The following is a 25,252-nucleotide window of genomic DNA, read 5'->3' on the forward strand; positions in this document are numbered from 1 at the left end:
TAAACTGAGAGAATCCTAATTATGTTTCTCCAAACACAGACTAATGCCAAGGGAGCCCTAGATATCAAAAACAGCTGTGTGTTTATTTCATAAAAAAACAAAACATACAAAGTGGAGGCATAAACATATAGAAGAAAAAAAAAACCCTCTGGGCGTTCTAACTGCATGCTCTGTGCTAGTCTCTCAGATGGGGTTGTTCACCCATTCCCTTCTTGTGTGGTAACTGTGTGTGTCTCTCTCTCTAATGGCCACCAGCCCATATCTTCCTGTTTGCCCCAACTCTCTCTCCTCCTGACTCCAGAACCTATTATATCTCTGGCCTGAGGCAGTTTTAAACTTCCATCTAGGATAAATTCCAGGGTCACGCATAGCAACAGGGATATCATGATATAGCTTACTGCATTGACCCCTTATGTCCTGATATCTGTGTTGCCCTTAAAGAGTCGAGATGACACATCAACCACTCAGATGCTCCTTACTTTAAAAGGGCTACATGCTTCCATTCCTCCAAACCAAAGATAATACACCACTTTCTGGACACTGTATGGAAGAGTATTAACCCCCATTGCTAGTGCTACTCCTTTTCTGGCATCAGCACTTGATGGGCACCTTGTCCTAAGTAGAGACTTTTTTGGTGTTGAGCTCATGCAACCTTTTACCAATATTTCAAGAGGATTTTGTTTCTCTTTGTAGGCAGAAAAACAAGCAACCCAACCACTACCTTCTAACATCCTTGGGTAACACAACATGTTTCTTAGCAGGGTGCCCATATTCACTTGCAGACACATGTGGTTCAGTCAATTTCCTCATTAGCTGGTTAGGCACCTGCACCCACTTAAGTATAATAAGAGCCTGAGAAGGATAAAGAAGGAAGAAAAAGAGAAACAAAAGGAGAAGTTTGGAGTTTAAGAAAATGAAATGAAAAGCAAAAAGAGGCAGGACTGTGGCAGAGCTAACGCGGCGTTGTGGAGGTAAGTGGGCATGAAGTGGGCACGAGAGGATCAAGCAGACAGCGCTCACAGGGCAGAGTCACTCCAGCTGAGCATGCTAGGAGCACTCAGCCGGCTCCCAAGTGGGCTTCTGCTGAAGGCTGAGGCGATGGTGGCAGGAGTAACTAGCACAGTTTGTGGGATTTCCTGCTGAAGATGGAGGGTGAGTTTGTCTGAGGACATCTCCTCTAGCTATAGAGGCAGAAAAAAGGTGAGAAGAGGAGGCATTGATTTTAGAAAGAACCACCAAATCTTGTTTTGGTTACTGAATAGATCCTGGTAGGATTTTAACCGTACTCTTATCTTTATTATTTATTACTGAATTGAACCTCCACAAAAAGACAGCTTTTATTGGTTAATATTTATTTATAGAAGAAACTGCACTGCACTTTTGTTTTGAACACTGTTGATGTAAATAAAAAGCATAAAACACTATTTTGCACGTAACTCTGCTGTTACGTGTCCATATTGCACGGTCCATTCTCGGTTTCATGGCGATCAATGTCCTGGGTTCAAGGGAAGTATTCCTGCTGCAGACAACCCAGGCATCACAGGAGCTGATATGATATCACCATGATACGCAAGTTGAAATATGATAACACTGCAATTTTATTTTTGTCCAAGCAAACTACACAAGGAAAACAAACAATAACCAGGGATGGTATCTGAGCCAAAAAGGTTGGGACAGTGAGAAAGCAAAGTTAACCACTGTACTACTATGCTGCCCTTTTCTATGCACATGAAAATTAAAACTCACAATTTCACACTTTAAATACTACAGAACGTTCCATATTCTACAAATATTTCTACAGTGATCTGTGCTGTTGTAGACTTCTCAGTGCATCAATCTCTGGGTTTTGGTGCTTGTTTTGTTTTTTGAATTTGTTTTCCTGTTTCTATCAGAGGTCAATCATACACCTTATAATATGTTTAATAATATTTGCAAGGTACTTATTTTTCTATACTTTAGGACAGCGGTTCTCAAACTGTGAAGTAACAAAAAAGGGGGCGCGAATAGATAGATAGATAGATAGATAGATAGATAGATAGATAGATAGATAGATAGATAGATAGATAGATAGATAGATAGATAGATAGATAGATAGATAGATACTTTATTAATCCCAAGGGGAAATTCACATACTCCAGCAGCATACTGATACAAAAAAAACAATATTAAAGAGTAATAAAAATTTAGGTATCCACGAATGTTGCCATATGTGACGTAATTTCGTTATTCATAGGAAAATTTTAAACTTGTAGCGGTGTAGTGGCAGCAAAAAATATAGGAATACATTTTATTAGGGTTTCAAAAGAAACGTTAGGGGGCGCGATTAAAACTGTTATGGAAACTCGGATCACAAATACTTAAAGGTTGAGAAACGCTGCCTTAGGACATAGTTGGGCAAGTTCTACAGTCGAGACATGCTGCTATCAATGATAACATCTTCAAGTAAGGTCCAATTCACTAATACAAGCCTGGAAAAAATGAAAGCTCCAAAACATTACAAGAGTGAAAACAGAGGCAGCCTTCAAGTTAGACTGAAATGGAGAACTTTTATATCACAACTGCCAATGACTATTATAAGCAATGCACAGTCCTTAAGAAATAAACTGGATGAGGCGAGATCATCTGCACAACACCTACACAACTAACAGGGAAGATTTCTACCCTTGTTTTACTGATACTTCATTTAAGAATATGACTTGGATACAGATAGTGAGATAGATGGATTTGTATGTGAACACCAACAGAGGAAATTGGGTTCTGGTAGGCCGTCAAGTGGCAATCTGTATATACTTTAATTAAAGATGGTGTAATAACACTATAGTCAGAGAATGCATCTGCTCTATGAACATTAAACTACACACTCCTGAACTTTGTCAATATTATATGACACAGGAATTAAATTAAAATCTTGTTATATCAGTTTACGCTCCACTGTGTACACAATGTGGCAGCTACAGCTGAAACAGCTTGTGAAATTATACACAAATTGGAAACCAGATCACCTACAGTACCTTGTTAAACTTGTGATGGGTGATTTTAGTTTATGTGAACTGGAACTGGTATTCTACACTATCAGTGTATTGATATTAATACTAGAGGGGACAACATGCTGGATAGATGTTATGGAAATATCTCTGGCGATTATATATTCCATTACATAGGAGCTTTTTCTACATCTGACCTACACATTATTCATTCACTACAAAATACAAGCAGAAGCCAAGAGAGGAAAAACAGAACACAGAACTGACACAGTGACAATACAGCAAAGCTACAAGAATGCTTCTCATACATCGCCTGGAATGACACCCTTGTAGATGCTGAATGAAGTTGCTTATACTATCAGTAAGTATATACATCTCTGAACATCAATGATTATTAAGCAGAAAATTACCAACAAGTACCCAAATAATCCTATTTATCTGGAAACAGCTCAGGAGGCAAATATGATATTTTCTTAAGTACTCATGACTAAATTAAAAACCTTTAACCATTAAACTCACAAATATAAAATCACCTTTTCCAGAAAAGATATAGGAAATGTTACGATAAACAACCTTATTTGTTGTCATTTTAAAGAAAGCTAGAGAGAGAGATAAATATTTTTACAACTAAAATGATCTAAGAAAAAAATCAGTGTTTGGAGATGTGGCCTCTGTTAATACCTCCTAAATTGTTTCTTATAGCCATTGCTTGCAAAAAGGATATATTTTAATAAGCTTACGTTACTCTGTCCTTTCCACAGAAATCTATTCAAAGTCAAATCCCATCGTGTATTAGTTATACACACACCACAATCCCTACCATAACTGCAACAATCCTTGTAAAATGGAGTATCACAGAATATGTCTTGAAGATTATTTCTGTACTTTAGAATTTTTGTTCTATTTCTAGTTATTTCAAATCTTGAAAAAAAAAAGAGTATAAACATTTAGCAACAAGCACTTTCAATGTGAATGTTCTATTAAGAAGTACAATTAAAAAAATAGGCTGCTTCATCGTGCCTCTGGAAAGCATGAAACACTAATAGAGAGATGTTAAATATGTTTTGGTAAACACAAGGTTTAAAAAAAAAACACTCATGACAAAAAAGTATAAAGTCTACATTTAATTAAACTGTTATGAGCCTAAAAATCAATCTCATTTTAGCATTTTCAAGGTCAGTATAAGCACCAAAGCAACGTAACAAATAAAAAAGGTTCAGGAAACCACATACTGTACTATTTGGTCTACACAACTATGACTCCATATTCCTTTGGACCTATTGATGGTTTATTGCTGGAAGGTTTAAGACAGGGGTGGGCAAATTCATTCCTGGAGGGCCGCAGTGGCTGCAGGTTTTTGTTCCAACCCAATTGCTTAATAAGAAGCACTTATTGCTCTAGAAACACTTCTGCTTCATTTTAGTTATCTCCCTCGTCAAGATTATGAACCCTTATTGCTTATTTAAGTCTTAAACAGCTGCATTCTTGGTTTTTAATTGTTCCTTATTAGCAATAAGATGCAAATGACAAAAGAAACCAGCAGTTATCCATTTTGCTTGTTACCATTTACACCTGTGTGTATTTATCGTGCACTATTTGGTTTAATTAAACACTTGGAAGGAAAGAGAAGAGAATGAAGTGAAGGACTGAGAATTACCCATCCATTTTACACTTTAAAGTATTTGGATGATATCCTTAGAATGGAAAAAAAATCTAGGATATGAGAATGACTTGACATAGCAGAGTTAAAGCACTAACAAGCCATGAAATGTAATTATTGGCAAGGATTGTTTTCTAATTAAGCAACTGAGTTGGAACAAAAACCCGCAGCCACTGCGGCCCTCCAGGAATGAATTTGCCCACCCCTGGTTTAAGACATTCTCCACAATATGAAAGTAGGCTAGCAAATAATGTACAGTAATTGTTTTTTCTTTTTTTACATTTAAATATAATACCATGTAGTACCAACAATGCTTCACATTAAGAGTTAATCAACAAAAGTATCAAAATAGGGTATACTGTACACATTTATATCTTATTGTAAAAATGTAGGAACACAAACATATTTTATTAACAATACTTTTGTTGACTGTAATATTTGGAAGTCATACTTAAAAACTGGCCTGCTGTTTGAATGAATATGTTTCCACTTATAGAACATACAAATGTCACAAATGAGAAAATGTATTATTAAATTTTAAATTATTGTTAATCAAATGTCAGTCATCTAATGGAGCTTGCGACCTCCATTAACTGAAGAAAATTATAATATTCAATTATTTTCACATATTTCTTCCTGGAATCATCTTATTATTCCATTATTACATATTACGATCTGATTTACGTTAAGCATTTCTTTCTATACGGTCCTGCTGCCATCTAGTGGAAACACTGCTAGTGGCCAAAACAAAAAAAACACCACGGGTTAACATTTTGACTTCACTGCAGACCTTAATTTAGAAAATCATTTCCTGGGAGTCACACAAAGTCCTCTACACTCTGACAACATATCAATATTTCTAGGATCACTTGACAATCACTAAAATGGTTTCAAGTTTTGTTAAGTGCAGCAGCCTAATGATGCATGGAGTATTACTTTAACAACATGTCACTTCTTCTCAGTAATCATTTCGTGATTTCTTTCTTTGCTCAAAAATAACTGTGAATTTAAAAATGTTTTAAATTAATACTCTATAGACATTTTTGTTTAGAATATATTTGTTCGGAAAGACTTTCTGAGAACATTCTCATTGTAATGAACTGCAAAACCTTTCTCTGCAGTAAACGTAAAATTACAGAATCTGGAAATGGATGAAAACACAGAAAACAATTATTTAAAGAAATCTGCAATTTTTTTCATTTTTCCACAACATATATCTTAAACATTTTTATGGGATAAAATCCATTTTTTAAAATCAATAGGATCCTAGCATTCAAGCAATGTACTAAAACTGCCAAATCTGACCATGATCAGTTGATTCATTCACAATTTCTCTGTGCTACATAAATACCGGTACACCCACAGAGACATCCTCAAACCATATTCAAATATATCTAAAACATTTATATTAGTTAAAGACTCTATGTCACAATTTCAACCCATTTACAGTCAAAATGTGACTTAATGTGCGAATCTAAACATTAAACTTTGCCACTGTTTAAAAGGTCTGCTGCTGGTCTATAGAACTTATCTTGTTCCATGATCTTGAGTGTTCTCTACAGTTCACAACATATTTGACAATCAAAGATGACTAGTTTTGGTCTGTAAATTTCATGATCACTCTATACAGATTTTGCTGATGTAGCATTAGTGATTCTGACAGACTTCCTTCAGTAATTTTCCAGATTCTGTACATCTGCAAAACGTACTGCATTGCCTCTCTGGCAGTATTTACCTGTATTTCTGGCTTGATTTAATGCCCTTTTGGTTTGATTTATTTCTATTGTGTTTATAAAGAGTTCCAGTAGATTTACTGTCTGTTCTCTACCATTTCCCTGGAATCTGGAATATTTCATGTTTGCATTAATCACACATGGAAACTTTCATTAACTCATTTTTTATGCATCTAAAAGAAAGTGGGTGCTAGGTTTACTGTAATACAAAGCTATTATTTACAAAAATATTTGTATATGTACAGTATATAGATATGTATAGTTATGTTATACTTTAATATTGTTGGTGTTTATTAGTCAAGTAGTAATTGCTGTACCTGTGGGTACAGTGCTAACAAATCTCATTATCATTTATGTTTTTCTTGCCATTTATCATTTAAAATAGTTATAGTTTCAAACATTTAGTAGCATTTTTCTCAGTAATTATTCAGTTAAAATAGTTCACATTAAATGGTGTTAGTTCACAAATACTTTCAAATGTACATTATTTTCTGATTTAAAGACCACATTGCATTAGTGTCTTTTCGCACTTGGCTTAGTAACCTATTTGTAATATGACACATGAATATTATAAAAATTTTAGTTAATTGTTATTATGTGTAACAGTATACATTTCAGTTGTTATTTATATTATCTTTAGCATCTTAGTGCATCGTTGTTGTTTATAATTGTAGTGAATGTTCAATGTAATAATTTTCCCCATTTTGTTCACAGAAACCACACACAGATATATATAAATATATATACACTAACACATGAAACAGTCAATTCATTCAACTCTACAAGTGATTTTGATGTGGATTTTTTAATAAATACTCATTCTGGACATTCTCGTCATTGACTGTACTTACCAGATAACCTACAGCGACAGTAAATTCAATCAAGAACTGTACCTACGGATCACCTTCAGTGAGGTCACATGTTTGGTCTTTGTTATCCAACATCTCTGCTATAGCAATCACACAGACTTCATTTTCTAAATAAATTCCAACTATAAACATATAACTGAATGACAAGAATTAGAATATCTGGTAGGTTTTGACAGTCTAAGAGTCTAGGACAGGGGTAGGCAACGTCGGTCCTGGTGAGCCGCAGTATGTGCAGGTTTTTGTTCCAACCCAGTTCCTCAACGAGAACTCAATTATTGCTGATGAAGCACATATTGCTTAAGTGACATTTTAATGCTTCATTTTAGTGGTCTCGCTTGTTAAGGTTCTCCAACCTTAATTGCTTATTTCAATCTTAAACTGCTGCATTCAGTGTTTTAATGGCTCCTTATTAGCAATAAGATGTAAAAGACAAAGCAGCCAGCAGTTCTCCAGCTAGCTTTTTTCCAATTACATCTGTGTGTGTTCATCATGCACTGTTTGATTTAATAAAACAATAGAAAAATGTGACAGACTGAAAATGATCTGTTTTAGGCTTCAAATCATTTGGATGATATCCTTGGAAAGGAAAAAAATCTACGATATAAGAGCCTTACATTGCACAGACTAACAAGCCATAAAATTAAATAAGGTCTGAGATTGGCAATGATTGGTTTCTAATTAAGCAATTGGGTTGGAATGAAAACCTGTAGCCACTGCGGCTCACCAGGACCGACGTTGCCTACCCCTGGTCTAGGAGGTTTTCAGTGGTACTTCAGAAAAGGCTAGGCACCAACTGGCATGAGTCTTACTTTCTGCTCATCTATTCCTTTTAGCTTTATTAGATATTCCATATAGTAAAATATTTGAAAAAGGTATTATTAAAAAATGTGGAATTCTCCTAAATAATGGTGTCACATTACAGTGAAAGAAATCCAAAGAATAACACATATTTTATACAAATGAATACTCTTATTTTTCACAAGAATACATGCATAAAGAATAAATTATATGTCACTAAATTAAGGAAAGGTAGATTTGATTAAATTGAATGAACCATGTTTCATTCTTGTCTAACGTACAACTTACAAAAAAAAAGTGTTAGTAATTTTGTTGGAGGAACAAGACATCTAAATATTCATTGCTCTGATAAAAGCTAATATGTCTAAAAATACCTGCTTTGGATCACTGGGACCTGCTGGAGATTCTAGTTCTATAGTAACGGGTCCATCATTCTGAATGTGAACTTGCATATAGGCTCCAAACTTTCCATCTGTAAATCAATTAAAGAATCAATCAGTCAGTGTACACTGATCATTTCTGTGCCATATTTCTCAAAAAAGTTACATAGTTCAAATATTTAAATAATGCCATATGTTCCAAATGTTAAATGCCACTTTCAACTGTTTAGTTTTTAGACAACAGCTATTATCCCTGAAAAACAAACAAAAGCCTTATTTTGAATAATAAAGGTTAGATTTAAAATAGTACTTTTTCATTTCAATTAGCTGGTTTACTTCAGCACAGAGGTTTTCAAATAGTACTACATATTACATATGACTTTAAATAGAATATACGATACCACACTGAATCCTCATTATCATGGAAACAAAAAGTGCCTTATAATGGTCACTTACAAAAACATTATCTTACAAGCCCAGCTACTGTATATATCAAGCTATATAAAGGTGTACATGAATTGATCCCACAGAATTACTTCTGAATCACAGTGCCAGCAGGCTCCATCCTTTGTGCCCAGAAAATCCAAATCTGATTGTGAACTTGCAGGTAAAGATCACAAAAGCATCAGCATATGTTAAGAAATGTAATGAAAAATAGTTAGATGAATATAAATAAAAGTACTTAATTAGCTGATGGAAAATATTTCCATTGTATACACCAAAGAAAAATTATATATACAAAAAATGCATCTATAATGTAATTTCAACAATGTACCAAACACTTGTAACAAGTCTTACCAGTGATGCTGTGTACCTATTAGTTAGGCTAATAAAAAAAAATAATAAATTGTCAATATATTAAATTAAAAATCATACAAAAATACAAGTGAGAAATATTGGCATGAATATACTTAAAATGTTTATGTCTAAAAATGTTATAAAACATAATATTGCAATCCCATCAGTAAAGCTGGTAATGTCATTTATAATATAACATTATTGATCTTTTTGCAGTTTCAACATGAAAATATAGCGGAACTGCAGGTCTTCCATCCAGACTCTACAAAACACACAAACAGTGACGGAACTGCAATTTTAACCCAGCCTCTTGAAGTTTTGCGGCACTAGCACTACTCACTATACCGTCATATTCTGAAATAATCTAATTAAAACAAAAGTTATTTTGTCTACAGCTTGGATTGTTAAAGATGTAGTTTGAAAATCAATTTTACACCTCAAACCTATGTAGATTAGTACATCATCATATACACAATTTAAATTGATCATACGCAGTTAGGCAAGTAAAACATCTAGAAGTTAACCATTTCCAATGTACAAATAAAAGACTAAACTATATCGTAATTAACAATGAAAGCAATGGTAATTATTATCCATCCATCCATTATCCAACCCGCTATATCCTCATTACAGGGTCACGGGGGTCTGCTGGAGCCAATCCCAGGGCGCAAGGCTGGAAACAAACACCGGGCAGGGCAGCAGCCCACCGCAGATGGTAATTATTAATTTAATATAAACCTAAATAATTTTATCTGTCATATGTCAGAGCATGAATTATTATGGTAGTCAAAACTGACCAGTATAGCTTGGAACCTGTCATGAGTCCTTATGTTTTATTTATAGGATTTGATTTATCCAAATTTTATTATGTGCACGTTTTGCACTTTTGGTTGTAGAATTTTTTTATTGTTATTTTCATGACTTTATCACACCATAAATTTTAGCATTGGTTGTGTACTGTTGCTGATCAGGTGCTCTATGTTAACTGTATCTGACGTAAGGCGCTGTACAAGTAAAACGTGGCTGCGTGCAGAGTTCACATCCCACGTTTTGATAAAGTGATTTCCAAAAAATACTTTCTTGCCAGTCATTTTTTACTTTCGAAAGTCAGGGCTAAGTCCTTATTTAGCATTTAGACCTCTGCTTTGCTCTTCTGACTTTAAATCCTTTTTTGCAAATTGGACTTTGTCGATATGTTTTTAGTTAGCTTTCTGTGTACAGAATTCCTGCAAATTCATTGACTACATCATAAAGTCCTCCCTTTAAGGTAATCATCACCTGGCTGTGTGTGTGTGTGTTTTTTGCTTTAAGTTCATGTTTCAGGATGGATTCACTACAGAACCAAGTAGGTAAATGTCTGAGACCTCTTGGTGTTTCAGATTGTGTCTCCCTTTGCTCCAGCCTCAATACTCAATTTCATCTTCCTGATGGACCCAGACAAAGAAAAGACATCTCTTCAAATGAGCAACAGGCCTGGAAACCCAACAAACTTCATGTTGTTTTTTTTTTTTGTCAGCTAAGATTCATAGCAGTCATATAAGACATAAAAAATAAGGACTTAAAATAGTTAAATTACAAAGACGTTACAGCTCAAACAAATAGATAATCAAAAAGAACACTGGAACTCTTACCTTTAACCATTTCAGGTTTATAACCCCGTCGCATGTGCTCTAAGAAATCATTGTAAAAAGGTTCTGACTGCTCTGTGGGCATTGCTGCATGGTAGTCAGGTTTGTTTCCTTTCAAGATGCATTGCAGTGTAAACTGACTAACACATAAGATTTCATACTGTTTGTCCATCACACTTTTACACCAGTGTTTTCCATTATCATCTTCAAATAAGCGAAGGTTCAAAATCTTACGCACCCTAAAAAAGAAAAAGAAAATTTGCAATATTAAATGAAAATCAAATGTACGCCAATTTTAACTCATTTTTCCTTTACACTACTGTCTGGAGACACATGCATCCATATCCACTCACAGTTATAACAGTTCATTCTAATCAGCATATCAATGAGATGACCAATCAATTAGTTATTCTTAATTTTTCAGTAATTTTTACAGTAGATACTATTGTGTAGACCAGAAATTGGTCAAGAAAAAATGAAAATATAATTAGCGAGCCTGACAGTCCAAAACTCATTAAACTAATTACAACCTTTACCTCTATTCTGTTTGGCATTTACTGGAATAAAACAGCTTATGACCCAATTATATTATTCTAAACAGTACTGTATCGGAAATTCAACTGTCAGGATGAGAACAAGTACTAATGATGCCTGATAAATGTGTGAATGTCTGTGGTGCTCTCCATATTAAGTGTTCACAATATTTGATAAAAAAACAAATACACGGGCCTTATGTTGTAAAACACCTGCTGGTGGGCATAACAAAGTATTAATACCATTGACAAGTCATAAAAATCCAACATACTTAGTTAGAATTACCAATGTTAATAAACTAAGAGCCAGTAGAAGTGGCTACTCATAAGATGTTGTACTTTTAATCACTGACTTATTCAAATAAAGCATTTTAATATTATAACTAATCTTGCAAATTACATCACACTAAAAGAGTCAGCAGCTAAACTACTACTGTATATACAGATCATAAGATGGCAACACCAGTTCCATAGAGTCACAGTGGCAGCAAGTTTTCAATTCACCAGTTTCCTAATCTTAGGTAAAGTGTTAACCTACAGTTAATTGAACTTCCAACATAAGTCTCCGACTTACTGCAGGTGTTAGGGTTGCGTTCATAAAAAATGCCAACAGTTTACATTTTACGACTCCATGAAGTTCACAATGAAGTGAATTGAAAATACAAGTTTTATAAAATTCTTTTTGGTACAGCAATGTATGAACATTATGAGTTTTTGTTTATGTCGTTCCCTTCAACCAACTGCAAATTAACAATAAACTGAAAATAATTCGGTAGTCAACAGCAGAGCAGGCAAGTTATTATCAAGGAAATTTTCAGATTGCCAAAATGAAAGCAGAAACACGCCACCTGATTAAATGAGACGCCCCATGTTTAAGAAATTGGTGGTAATAAATAATTGCAGCAATTGTTTCTGTTAAGAACCCTGGTTGCACACCCTCAAATCCTGACAAAGCATAAGTGTTGCATTTAGCCCCATTAAACAAAACAATCATATTGGTCAGTCAAGATTCTCTGTCAATTCTTTTTAAATGTATGAAGTTAATATGACCATACCAAGAGAAAATGGTATATTGTAAATGTTCTCTCTCACCTTCAGAAAGCACATAACAACATTTAATTGGGTAATCGATCCACCATCCTCTTACAGAACACACAATATTCTATGACATGGCTGAATGGAGTCTCATAAGGCATAGGAGGTAACCATGCATAGCACACCAGTCCATCTCTGAAAAACTCAGTCAAGCTAAGTCAATTCACAGAGACCACGTAACATTACACTTAGGTTCTTGGAATTGTGGGCGAAAACAAAACAACTCAAAGAAACCAAAGAGAAAATGAGCAAGCTCAGCATACAAAATGATCTAGCAACGATTTGAACACTGATTCCCTTCAACCTTCAGTTCTAAGGAAGTAACAGTAACTATAGCACCACTGTGCTTCCTATATAATTGATGTACAGAAAAATACAGTACAATATGCAAGAAAAGCTACAGCTATCTGAAGGTCCATCCATCCATTTTCCAACCCGCTGAATCTGAACACAGGGTCACGGGGGTCTGCTGGAGCCAATCCCAGCCAACACAGGGCACAAGGCAGGAACCAATCCTGGGCAGGGTGCCAACCCATCGCAGTATCTGAAGATTAATTGATAAAAAAAAGCAATAGACATTTCACAGGATTCATCACATCCCGGTCATTGCCTCTTCCAGCTTTTGCCATCGGGCAAGAGATACAGAGCAATGAAAACCAGGACAAACCGTCTTAAAAACAGCTTTTATCCAAAAGCAATCATGGCCCTGAACTCAGAATAAAAACTGCCCCGTATCATTCTCCCAATGTGCAATATAGACTTAAGTCAAAAAGTGCAATTTGTATATTTTGTAAAGTACTTTTATTACTATTCGGTTTGTTATTATTTTCTCTCTTCTTGTCTTTTTAACTCTTATTCCTCACACTGAGTTGACTGCATCTTCAATTTTGTTGTTTCTTTGTAAAAGTGACAATGACAATAAAGATCTATCTAAAAAAAATAAATAAATAAATAAAGTGAATTCTTTGAAGAGTTGATTCAATTTGGTGCTTTGCTATGAAAGACTTTAGTGAAACAGTCAGGAATAACATGACTGGACCAAAGAGAAATATGGTTTATCAGAAACAGTTTTTGCTAAATTGGTCTGTGTGTGTTGTGTGTCTGATCACCCTGCAATGAACTGCCACCCAGACCATAAGTTCCTGCTTTGTGCATGATGATTGCTGGGATAGGCTCTAGACACCCAGTGACACTGTCCTGATAAGCGAGTTGAGAAAATGGATAGAATGGATCGTTTTTGCTGTTGTTTTCTCCATAAAGCACAATTTGATTGTGGTTAAGAGAAGGAGGGGGTCTGACTTAGGCAGTTTTTTTATGCTCCTAAGCGGTTTTCAACCTCAAATCTTCTAAATATTTAAAGGATTTTTATTTCACATCTCTAGTATGTACATTTTGTTACTTAGGTGTATGAAGACGGAAAGAAAGATGCAGCATTATTTTCATGGAATGAAAAGGAATGAAGAAAAACTAAAAAGGACTGACTTTACAATAATAAAGTACATTTTTGCTTTTGCGCCCACTCCCACCATAACCTGGGGGAGGAGCAAAAGCTTTAGATTCATCAAAAAATTCTGATCTCCAGTTTTCGAATGGATCTCGACATTTTAGGGTTCCTGATACCGAAAACATTGATATCTCAGTGATGGTGCGTGTCTGTCTGGTGTGTGTGTGTCTGTGTGTCACAGTTTCTTGAGGATGGTCTACAGCTAAAACGGCTGAATGGAAAAATACCAAACTAAGACGACAATGTAATCAAATACCGTAATTCTGCAAATAATTATGAATTCTTGTTGTCAATTGCTATCGTAAAGACCTATTTTATGATCAGAAAGATCAGCATCAGAGTGGGAAAAAAAATTACTGAAATGTTATAGAAAAGTTTGGGTAACTTGGTTCCCAGAGTGCAAAGCCTACTGATGCTCACGTTGGATTTTTTTTTTTCTGTGTGAGCTGAGATAGAGAACAGTATAAAGGCAGTAAATTGTGAAGTTCCAGTATAAAAAACAGGATAAGGTGGATTTGATAGAAGACAGAATGAGTGGGTGAAAAGTGCTTGCATAATTAGATGACTTAAGGCCAAAAGTATAAACAAACTTTAAAAAAAGGAGATGGTCAAAGAAATGAGAGGAATTCTATCCACAAGAAAAGGAGTAACATTTATCGGGCTTGAGGAAGCCCAGATAAAGCAGAAAATACTGGTTGGGTGTATACATCATGTGTTCTGGCATGGTGGTTTCTTCTTCTATGGCAGGGGTTCTTAACCTTTTGATGACTCCAGACCCCCAATGGATTGTCCAATATGGTCCCATGCCCCCTTTACTTGACTGTCGAAATAAGAATTACCGTTCCTTATATTAGTTGCCAGTATGATTTCCAAATACGTCAACAGCTTGAATTTACTGTACTTTAGATATGGACAGCTAGGAAGAGAACATGAAATAAAATCATAAGCATTGATAGCTTTATCATATTTATTTACAAAAAGCAAAATTAAAAAAATGACAAATGACAAATATACAAACAGCTACAACTATTTTACAATATAACTTTGATTCACCTGTTTCAGATTATAAACCAATAATTTTACTTCTTACAGTTGAGTATTACACAAAAGAAGAAAACAAACTTAAATGTGCAAGTTTTTTCAATATCTCGACCACATAACACAGACTTTCACTAATCTAGTGAGGTATTTGCTGTTGTTTTTGTGCAATCAAAGCATGGAAACGGGGTACAGTTACGGACAAAGCTACTCGCATGTCATCTGACACATCAAGTCGATTTCTCCACTTTGATTTCTGATTTAATAATGCAGAGAATCCTGTTTCACAGAGATACGTAGTTGTGAAAGGAACCAAAACATTCATTGCCCTCATTGCCAAGCTTGGGTAAGCTGGGATTTTACACATGTTTAAAATTAAATACAAGCATTTGCAGGAAATATCAAATGTTCTTGAAGATTCTATCGTATTCCATTCATGTACTACCCAAGTATAAATTAATACATTAAATAAAATAAATACCAGTACCCAGAGATCGAATCCCATACCCCCAGCATTTGGTTCTCATACCCGAGACCCCCGGTTAAGAACCTCTGTTCTATGGCAATACCAAAATTTCATTTTGTATTTGTGTTTTTATGGGCTCTAATTCTCCAACAGATTTCCAGTATTGGTTAGCTGCTTGCTTCTCAAAGCCAAGTAATAATGTAAATAACACTCCATAAAAACAAATAGTTCCTCCTGTTATATAAACAACCATTTTTTTTTACAGATTGTGGCAGCTAAACAGTAAGATAGATTAAGAACAGAACAGCCAGTAAGAAAAAAATGACTTCTGCTGCACACAAGCACAAGTAATTTTGCTTCCAAAATTTTAATGCTATGTTTATTTTAATTATAATGTGTTGAACCATCTAGAACTGTCAAAATCAGATTTGAAACTAATGATGCTGGGATAGGCCCCATCTTTCTCTTTTCACTAAACATCATTACGTGGATTCATGAAATAGTTGGATGTTAAAAGGGAAATTGGGGCAATAAGAACTTTACATAGTAGACACAGAAATTAAACATTGAAAATCAGCTTTTGTGATTTTTTTAATCTTTCAGCCCTTTACTGAAAACAGCAACATTCTATTCAACATTAAAATGTTTAATAATAAATAAATAAACATAAATACATACACATACAACACTTACATGTATTCTGCATCCTTCTGAGTGTCTTCTAAAGAAATTCCCAATAAAACACAAATTCCTCTCCCAATTGAACTTATCTGTTCTTCTCCAACTGCACAAAAAATGCATAATTAAATGTTTTAAATAGGTAAAATATATAAAAACACAATACAAAAATAGAATTTTATACACTCTTGTTAAAATGTGTATATTTAGTTAAATATATCACAAGGTTTGTTTGAAAAAGCTTGAAGACAATGCTCTACAGTACAGTCCACATGCTTTTTATTTAGGATGTTTATACAAAAATAATTCAAAGCAATGTGTTGTTTTCATACAGAATTCAGACCAGAAATGAAAATACATACAATCATGTATCCTATGTTTGTACTTATACCAATTTAATTAGCAGACACTTTCATGGACAGATATAATGAAACTTTTTATAGGCACATGAATACAAATATAAGGGAAACGTACAAGAAGAAGAAATTGTATTTACAGTATATAGCACTTTTCTGACTACTCAAAATGCTTTAAAAGAAGAGCAGAGAACCACTACAACCATCTCCAATTTGGAGCATTCACCTGGACAATGCGATGGCAGCTATTTTTGCACCAGTATGCTCGCTGCACATTAGCTATTAGGTGGTGAAGGGGTGAGGGAGATTGTTAGCCAATTAGAGACAGGTGATGATTTGGGGGCCAGAATGACTAGGCTATGATGGGCGATTTAGCCTGGACATCGGGATACACCCTTCTTTTAGAAATAATGCCCAGGGATCTTTTATGGCCTCAGAAAGTCAGGACCTTGGTTTTAAGTTTCATCTGAAGGATGGCACCATTATAACAGCACAGTGTCTCCATCACTAAAGGCATTGGGATCCACACACATACCACAGGATAACCACCAACGACTGCCAGCAGCAACCCAAGCTTTTCCTAGATTGTCTCCAATCTAAGTACTGAGTTTTCAACTGAAGACAGCACTCTTGACCAATGAATGAGAGGGTGAAGCGGGTCTTCAATTCAAAAAGTCATGCCTAGGGGGCTTTAGTTTCTTGTTTATGATGTGTGCTGATAATCCATAACAATACTTTAACCAAACAGCATGCGTTTGTATGTTTTGTACATACAACTGGATAACTGACATTTGTATTAGCAACAAGAGTAATGTGACTAAACATTTCTTTAGCTCTAACCACAAAACTACATTTGACATATTAAGAAAATATCATTTTTGAGTGGAGTATTTCTTTAAAACATATTTACACCTGTATTTTGGCATAATTGATATGTTGCTATTCACTACTGTAAGTTTAACTGTTTGGAGTAACTTTTCACCTATACCCAATTTCTTTCTACGAATCTAAATGAAATAAATCAAGGGTGGGGGCAGGAGATTGGCAAATCTGCCAAACCTTATAATGCAGAAATGTACACCAAAATAATAAGGTGTGTATGTTTTGCAGATGACTTCAGACTTGCAGAAGGAATGAATAAACAGAGATGCTAAACTGGCCAAATGTTAGATGGTGTTAATGTGTCATTGAGTTCTCTAGTTATTTACTTAGAGGCAAAAAATGTATTTTTGTGCAATCCAACTTTGTGCTCATAAGACAGATGGATGAAAGCGAAGGGACATAAAGTTTAAGTATGTATAAAGACTCCAGAATTATTGGGACACCCCTCCAAATCACTGAATTCAGGTGTTCAAATCACTTCCATGGCCACAAGGGTATAATCTCAAGCACCTAGGCATGCAGACTGCTTCTACAAAACATTTGTGAAACAATTTCATGTTCCCAACTTTGTGGGAATAGTTTTGGGATGGCCCCTTCCTGTTCCAACATGACTGTACACACACCAGTGCACAAACCAAGGTCTATAAAGAAACGGATGAGCGAGTTTGGTGGCCTGCACAGAGTCCTGACCTTAACCTGACAGAACACCTTTGGGATGAATTAGAGCGGAGACTGCGAGCAAGCCAGGCCCTCTTGTCCAACATCAGTGCCTGACCTCATAAATGGTCTCCTGTAAGAACTGTCAGAAATTCCCATAAACACACTCCTAAACCTTGTGGAAAGCTTTCCCAAAATAGTTGAAGCTGTTATAGCTGCATATGTGGGCCTACTCCATATTCAAGCCTATGTATTAAGAATGGGATGTCATTAAAGTTCATGTGTGTGTAAAGGCTGGTGTCCCAATACTTTTGGCAATATAGTGTAGATAGATCATTATTTATCCCCAGAGAAAAATTCGGCTTTTAACAGAAGCTCAATAAATAAATAATATTATTATAACAGACAACACACCCCTCACAAATATACACCATAGAACGGCAGTTACAGTGGCAGTGATGCATTATACAGGTGCATTACTGTTACTATGAAGATGACAGTAGCTACGGATTATAGCAACTGTGAATTGGGTAACACAGGCTCAGAAGAGAGCTAAACAGATCAAGATGAATACATACACACATGGGAATTACAAAGGTGAATCAAAAAGAAAAGGCAATTTGAAAATGGTGTGGTAACGGCCAACAGATTGAAGCTGGCACAATACAACATATTTGAGATGGCTTATGGGTACTTCAAACATACACAGTGCAGAGCTCTACCATTAGTCCAGTTGAAGCTGAGGTCAAACAAACATTGATGCTCTGCCGTGGGATCGCACCGTTGTTGAACAATGCGCCATAGTGAGATTTGTTTGAGCCAGGGTCGTGAAACCTGCTGAAGGATGTTGGCTCGTGCAGATCAGTAAGCTGTTTGGGTACCCATCTTCTGCAGATTTACTGTACGGCAAGCCATCATGCACCATGGCATGTGCAGATCCATAGCGGAAAACCAAACGTGCAGCAACAGAGGACAACAAAATCTGTTGGGCTTCTCTGATGAAGACATTTGCCATGTTGGTACAGGCTTGGGTGCCTGTTGTTGATGGTCGACCAGATTGAGCTTTATTGGTTTCCCTTGTTTTTTCTTCTTTTTGTTGAGTCACTCTGTTTTTCACTTCCATATTGAGCTAACATCCTTCAGTGAAGTTAAGCAGGCTTAATGTCTTCTATCCAAAGAAATTTCACAACACCAAATTGTCCAACAATGGTGTGATCCTCCAGCAGAGTAACCATATTCATTTGACTTTGGCTAGACTAACAGCAGAATGCTGCGCTGTGCATGTTCAAACTCCCATAAGCCATAGCAAATGTTTTGTATTGCATCAACTTCTACCCATTGCAGTTTCCACTTAATTTTCTAATTGCCTTTTGATTTACCCTTGTACCTTCATTTGCATGCTTAGTATATTCAAAGAGAAAAATTTTAAAACCACCAAAATGATTTTTTCTCATCCTTTACAATATACCATTTCAAAGGTTCATGCAGTCATGCTCTTGCTCCTCTAAATCTAATATTTGGCTGTGTATATAGCCAGTTCAGGCTCCACTAACTGTGCTTTAAAATTTCCATTTTCGTTTTCATGTGCATTCAAAACAACTAACAGTTCTGGACAAAGGCCATGCAGAAAGAGGCTCGTTACACATGCACACTGTCATACTGTATGTATCCAAAAAATATGTTCCAAACTCAAACGTGTCCATGGCTTCTTTTTGAACATAACCCTTTAGCTCTCCGCGTGAATAAATGAATGAATTGTTATTTTCAGGCTAATAACATGCTCTTAGGTTGACTCTAAATTGTCCCAGTGTGCATTTAGTAACCACTGCAGTGCCCCTTATTAAAAAATATCCCACTTCCTTCTTGCATAATGCAAGATAAGTGATTTTTTTAATAAAAGCATCAACTCCGTCACAAAAGACAACAGCTGGTCACGAGGGCCGAAAAGAGGGCGTGCCTTAGTGGGGTTATCCACCGAAGGGGCGTTACCTTATGCAAATTTTTTACAAGTGACCTGAAAAGAGGGCGTGCCTCAGCAGGATTATCCACCGAAGGGGCGTTACCTTATGCAAATGTTTTACAAATTTGAATTTACACCAGCGGGCTGTAGGCAGATGCGGCACGACTATATGCTAATTCTTTTCCAAGCATTTAAAACAGCATGCACCGCTGCTACACTTAGTCCAAACCTTTTTTTTTTTTTAACTTCCCAACATTTCGAATGTTTACGTGTGACGTCGCGTTAAGGAAGTCGTGCCGCTGAGGCGCTGTCCCACGTGCTAGTCGCGGGCGGCTGACACCGAGAAAGCTCTGCTCGTGTACGCGCACGTACACGCTGGACTTTTCGTCTGACAAAATGTGTCGCTGCCTTTAAAGTCGAAAGCTGCGCTTCTTGTGACGCGGGGGAAGTGAACACCATACAATCGATAGACTTATCCAGGAAAGAAGGAAGTGAAGAGTTGCCACCTTTGCTCTCCGCGCGTTTGCAAAGTGCTTGTGTTCCGTTGCCGTTACGGTCGCGCACCTCTGCCGCTTAGCGACGCAAAGCGCCCGCAACCCGCTGAATGGCCTCCATTTCGTTCAAGCCCCACAGCCGAAAATGAGCACCGACATGCTTTCATTATTGTATGTCACACCCTGCCATCAGGAAAAAAAAGGTCATAGCAATCGCGGGTTGTCTTTTCTTTCGTCGCTTTGACACTAACCTGTTACGCTGGCTCTAGTCACTCTCTGAATGATTGCTTTCATGTTATTTAGGTCTAGTTTGTTTGATGCTGCCCTGTGATATGCCCAGCGTTAGCTCAACTACAGCTGAAGACAAACCGATGCTGGAAAAGCTGATCGTGGAACTTCAGCGCCACCTAGCTGGGAGGAAATTAAACCAATTGTTCGGGCGATGCTTTTCTAATACGTTAAGCGGCGCTACACCTCCTGCTTTTTCGAGAGCACTTGCCATCGTCTCTCCGTGTAACTGTAAGCTGAGTTAAGTTTGTGCCTTAAGTTGATCCTTAGCAGCTGTCGACTTTAACTGTAACTGTAATTTCGATCGCAGATACAGCCTTACACCAAAACACCGACGTATTGTGCCCATCACGAAGACGAGCACAGTGACTTGTCTCAGTGACTATCCACCGATTTGCACTGACTCCAGTTCTGATGAAGAGCTTCGAAAGACTGTTCATGACTTGCATCCAGAGCATCAAACCGGTCTCTCTGGACTCCCCTCAGTTTGCCTTCAGAGCAGACAGGTCCACAGAGGATCCTCTCAGTATTTCTAGATATGTACAGCTGAAGTCAGCCGTTTATATACACTTGGGGTGAGTCCTTTAAAACTCACTTTATGACCCCTCCACAGATTATATACTAACAAGCTGTAAATCTGGCATATAGTTTAAGGTAGGGGTCCCCAGCTCCAGTGCTGGAGGACCACAGTGGCTGCAGGTTTTCATTCGAAACCTTTTCTTAATTAGTGACTTGTTTTTGCTCCTAATTAACTTCTTTAGAATTAATTTTAGTTGACTTGATCTTGAAGACTCAGCCCACTTAATTGTTGCTTTTTCCTTAAATAGCTGCTAAACAATAATGACATACAAAATATGACCAACAAACTGTGCCCATCATACAATACAGTTTGAGTCAAAATTATGTTAACACTAATGGTACTGCTATGTATGTACTTGTATATAATTTTTGTGGACAATTTATGTGTTGAACATGATGGTGAACAGGTTGAGACATTCCTGTAAATCATCTTGCACATATGAAGTATGTTTTGTGAATAAATTGTTTCCATCATTCAAATGTTAACATAATTTTGATTCATTCTGTATTTGAAAATAAAGAAAGATGAAGGTCTCAGGAATGTTGAACTGCTCAGGTCCCCAAAACATTTTAACAGTTTTCAGTTCTGGAAATGTATGCTACTGCACTATGAGAGCAGCAACAAGCCATGGAATTAAAAAACGGGTTTAATTAACAATAAGACTCTGCGCCTAATTAAACAACTGGTTGGAGTTTGAGGCCCTGACTTAGTTGGTCTTCTGTTGGCTCACTCACTTCACATTTCATTTCTGTTTGGGTGCCATTTAAGGAAAAAAATGAAGAAATTCATAGAAACAAATCTTAAAAAACAACTTAATTAAAATGAACTCAAAAGAAGTTAATCAGCAGCAAAAACAGGCCAGTAATTAAGAAAAGGGTTCAAATGAAAACCTGCAGCTACTGTGGTCCTCCAGGCATCTGCCTTGTGCAGGGCAACAGTAATTTTTTGTAATAATGTTCACTGACGAGTATTTTTGCTTTTTATTATATATACAGTTAGGTCCATAAATATTTGGACAGAGACAACTTTTTCTAATTTTGGTTCTGTACATTACCACAATGAATTTTAAATGAAACAACTCAGATGCAGTTGAAGTGAAGACTTTCAGCTTTAATTCAGTGGGGTGAACAAAACGATTGCATAAAAATGTGAGGCAACTAAAGCATTTTTTTAACGCAATCCCTTCATTTCAGGGGCTCAAAAGTAATTGGACAAATTAAATAACTGGAAATAAAATGTTCATTTCTTATACTTGGTTGAAAACCCTTTGCTGGCAATGACAGCCTGAAGTCTTGAACTCCTGGACATCACCAGATGTTGGGTTTCCTCCTTTTTAATACTCTGCCAGGCCTTTACTGCAGCGGCTTTCAGTTGCTGTTTGTTTGTGGGCCTTTCTGTCTGAAGTTTAGTCTTCAACAAGTGAAATGCCTGCTCAATTGGGTTAAGATCAGGTGACTGACTTGGCCATTCAAGAATTTTCCACTTCTTTGCTTTAATAAACTCCTGGGTTGCTTTGGCTGTATGTTTTGGGTCATTGTCCATCTGTATCATGAATCAATTTGACTGCATTTAGCTGGATTTGAGCAGACAGCATGTCTCTGAACACCTCAGAATTCATTCGGCTGCTTCTGTCCTGTGTCACATCATCAATAAACACTAGTGTCCCAGTGCCACTGGCAGCCATGCACGCCCAAGCCATCACACTGCCTCCACCGTGTTTTACAGATGATGTGGTATGCTTTGGATAATGAGCTGTTCCACGCCTTCTCCATACTTTTTTCTTGCCATCATTCTGGTAGAGGTTGATCTTGGTTTCATCTGTCCAAAGAATGTTTTTCCGGAACTGTGCTGGCTTTTTTAGATGTTCTTTAGCAAAGTCCAATCAAGCCTTTCTATTCTTGAGGCTTATGAGTGGCTTGCACCTTGCAGTGCACCCTCTGTATTTACTTTCATGCTGTCTTCTCTTTATGGTAGACTTGGATATCGATACGCCTACCCCCTGGAGAGTGTTGTTCACTTGGTTGGTTGTTGTGAAGAGGTTTCTCTTCACCATGGAAATGATTCTGAGATCATCCACCACTGTTGTCTTCCGTGGACATCCAGGTCTTTTTGCGTTGCTGAGTTCACCAGTGCTTGCTTTCTTTCTCAGGATGTACCCAACTGTAAATTTTGCCACTCGTAATATTGTAGCAATTTCTCAGATGGGTTTTTTCTGTTTTTGCAGCTTAAGGATGGCTTCTTTCACCTGCATGGAGAGCTCCTTTGACCGCATGTTGTCTGTTCACAGCAAAATCTTCCACATGCAAGCACCACACCTCAAATCAACTCCAGGCCTTTTATCTGCTTAATTGATAATGACATAACGACGGACTTGCCCACACCTGCCCATGAAATAGCCTTTGAGTCAATTGTCCAATTACTTTTGAGCCCCTGAAATGAAGGGATTGTGTTACAAAAATGCTTTAGTTGCCTCACATTTTTATGCAATCATTTCGTTCACCCCACTGAATTAAAGCTGAAAGTCTGCACTTCAACTGCATCTGAGTTGTTTCATTTAAAATTCATTGTGGTAATGTACAGAACCAAAATTAGAAAAAAGCTGTCTCTGTCCAAATATTTATGGACATAACTGTATTTTATTTTTATTATATATCACAGTTCCAGTGGGTCCGAAGTTTCCATACACTTTGTTAACATTTAGTAGCACTGCCTTTAAATTGTTTAACATGAGCCCAACACTGTGGGTCGCCCAGCCACCGTAAAATACCTCACATTGTTCCAGTGTGGTGCTAAGTTGTCACCCACTGCACTCGGGTCCCAATCCAGGTGGTTCATTGTGTGGTGGGTGCAGCAATGTGCTATCGGCACATGTTTCCAACCTCTTCCTTCTTCTTCCACAAGCTTCTTACAATAAGTTGTTGGAATTGTGTCCCATTCTTCCAGACAGAAGTGGTGTAACTGGGACAGGTATGTAGGCCTCCTTGCTCGCACACACTTTTTCAGTTCTGCCCACAAATTTTCATTCGGATTGAGGTCAGGACTTTGTGATGGCCACTCCAATACCTTGACCTGGTTGTCCTTAAGCCATTTTGCCACAACTTTGGAGGTATGCTTGGGGTCATTGTCCATTTGGAAGACCCATTTGTGACTGAGCTTCAACTTCCTTGTTGAGCTCTTGAGATGTTGCTGTAGTACAGTATATCTACATAATTTTCCTTCCTCATGATGACATCTATTTTGTGAAATGCACCTGTCCTTCCTGCAGCAATGCACCCCCACAACATGCTGGACAGTTGGGATAGTGTTCTTTGGCTTACCAGGCTCACCCTTTTTCCTCCAAACATAACTGTGGTCATTTTCACTAAACAGCTTGATCTTGGATTCATCAGACCAGAGGACATTTCCCACATTAAGTAAGATCTTTGTCCCCATGTGCCATTGCAAAATGCAGTCTAGCTTTTTGATGGTAGCTGTAGAGCAGTGGCTTCTTCCTTGCTAAGATGCCTTTCGGGTTATGCTGATATCAGACTTGTTTTACTAGTTTATATACTGCAAAGAGATATGATATTTGGGAAATATTGTCAACTGAAAGTGGCTCTGATGACCTTTTCCTCTACCGCAGTATACAAGAAAGTTGAGGGGTGCACACTCCTGATTTTTTATCCAAGCAAACCTTTTGTGAGTTTGATTTTAACTTTATTTGTCCCCAACACTTGGTTCCAAAGTGACCTCTGTCTTATGTAGAAGTTGTTTTGCATATGTCAAAGGTAAATTCACTGAGCCATTACCAGCATGGAGGAGAAGCCTTTATTTTCACATGTGTGTAGCCGTACAGGCAACAATTCAATTACAGTTGTTGACTGCACTTCTT

General features: G+C 36.8%; 1 protein-coding gene across 2 annotated transcripts in view; it reads right to left on the reverse strand.

Moving 5' to 3' along the window:
* The window catches only part of dtd1 (D-aminoacyl-tRNA deacylase 1), a 48,911-nt gene extending 27,982 nt beyond the window's left edge, over positions 1-20,929 (reverse strand). The window contains exons 1-4 of one of the 2 annotated variants that reach the window (XM_051919236.1): positions 20,765-20,929; positions 16,180-16,270; positions 10,854-11,089; positions 8,419-8,516 (exon numbers count right to left, since the gene is read on the reverse strand). In XM_051919236.1, the coding sequence (XP_051775196.1) occupies positions 8,419-8,516; positions 10,854-11,089; positions 16,180-16,270; positions 20,765-20,807 (468 nt within the window). In that variant the 5' untranslated portion in view covers positions 20,808-20,929. The remainder of the gene's footprint in view (positions 1-8,418; positions 8,517-10,853; positions 11,090-16,179; positions 16,271-20,764) is intronic. The other variant, XM_028820564.2, reaches the window with a different exon arrangement.
* Positions 20,930-25,252: the final 4,323 nt, after the last annotated feature.

Source organism: Erpetoichthys calabaricus, chromosome 15, assembly GCF_900747795.2.
Source record: "Erpetoichthys calabaricus chromosome 15, fErpCal1.3, whole genome shotgun sequence".
Classification (NCBI taxonomy): Eukaryota; Metazoa; Chordata; class Cladistia; order Polypteriformes; family Polypteridae; genus Erpetoichthys; species Erpetoichthys calabaricus.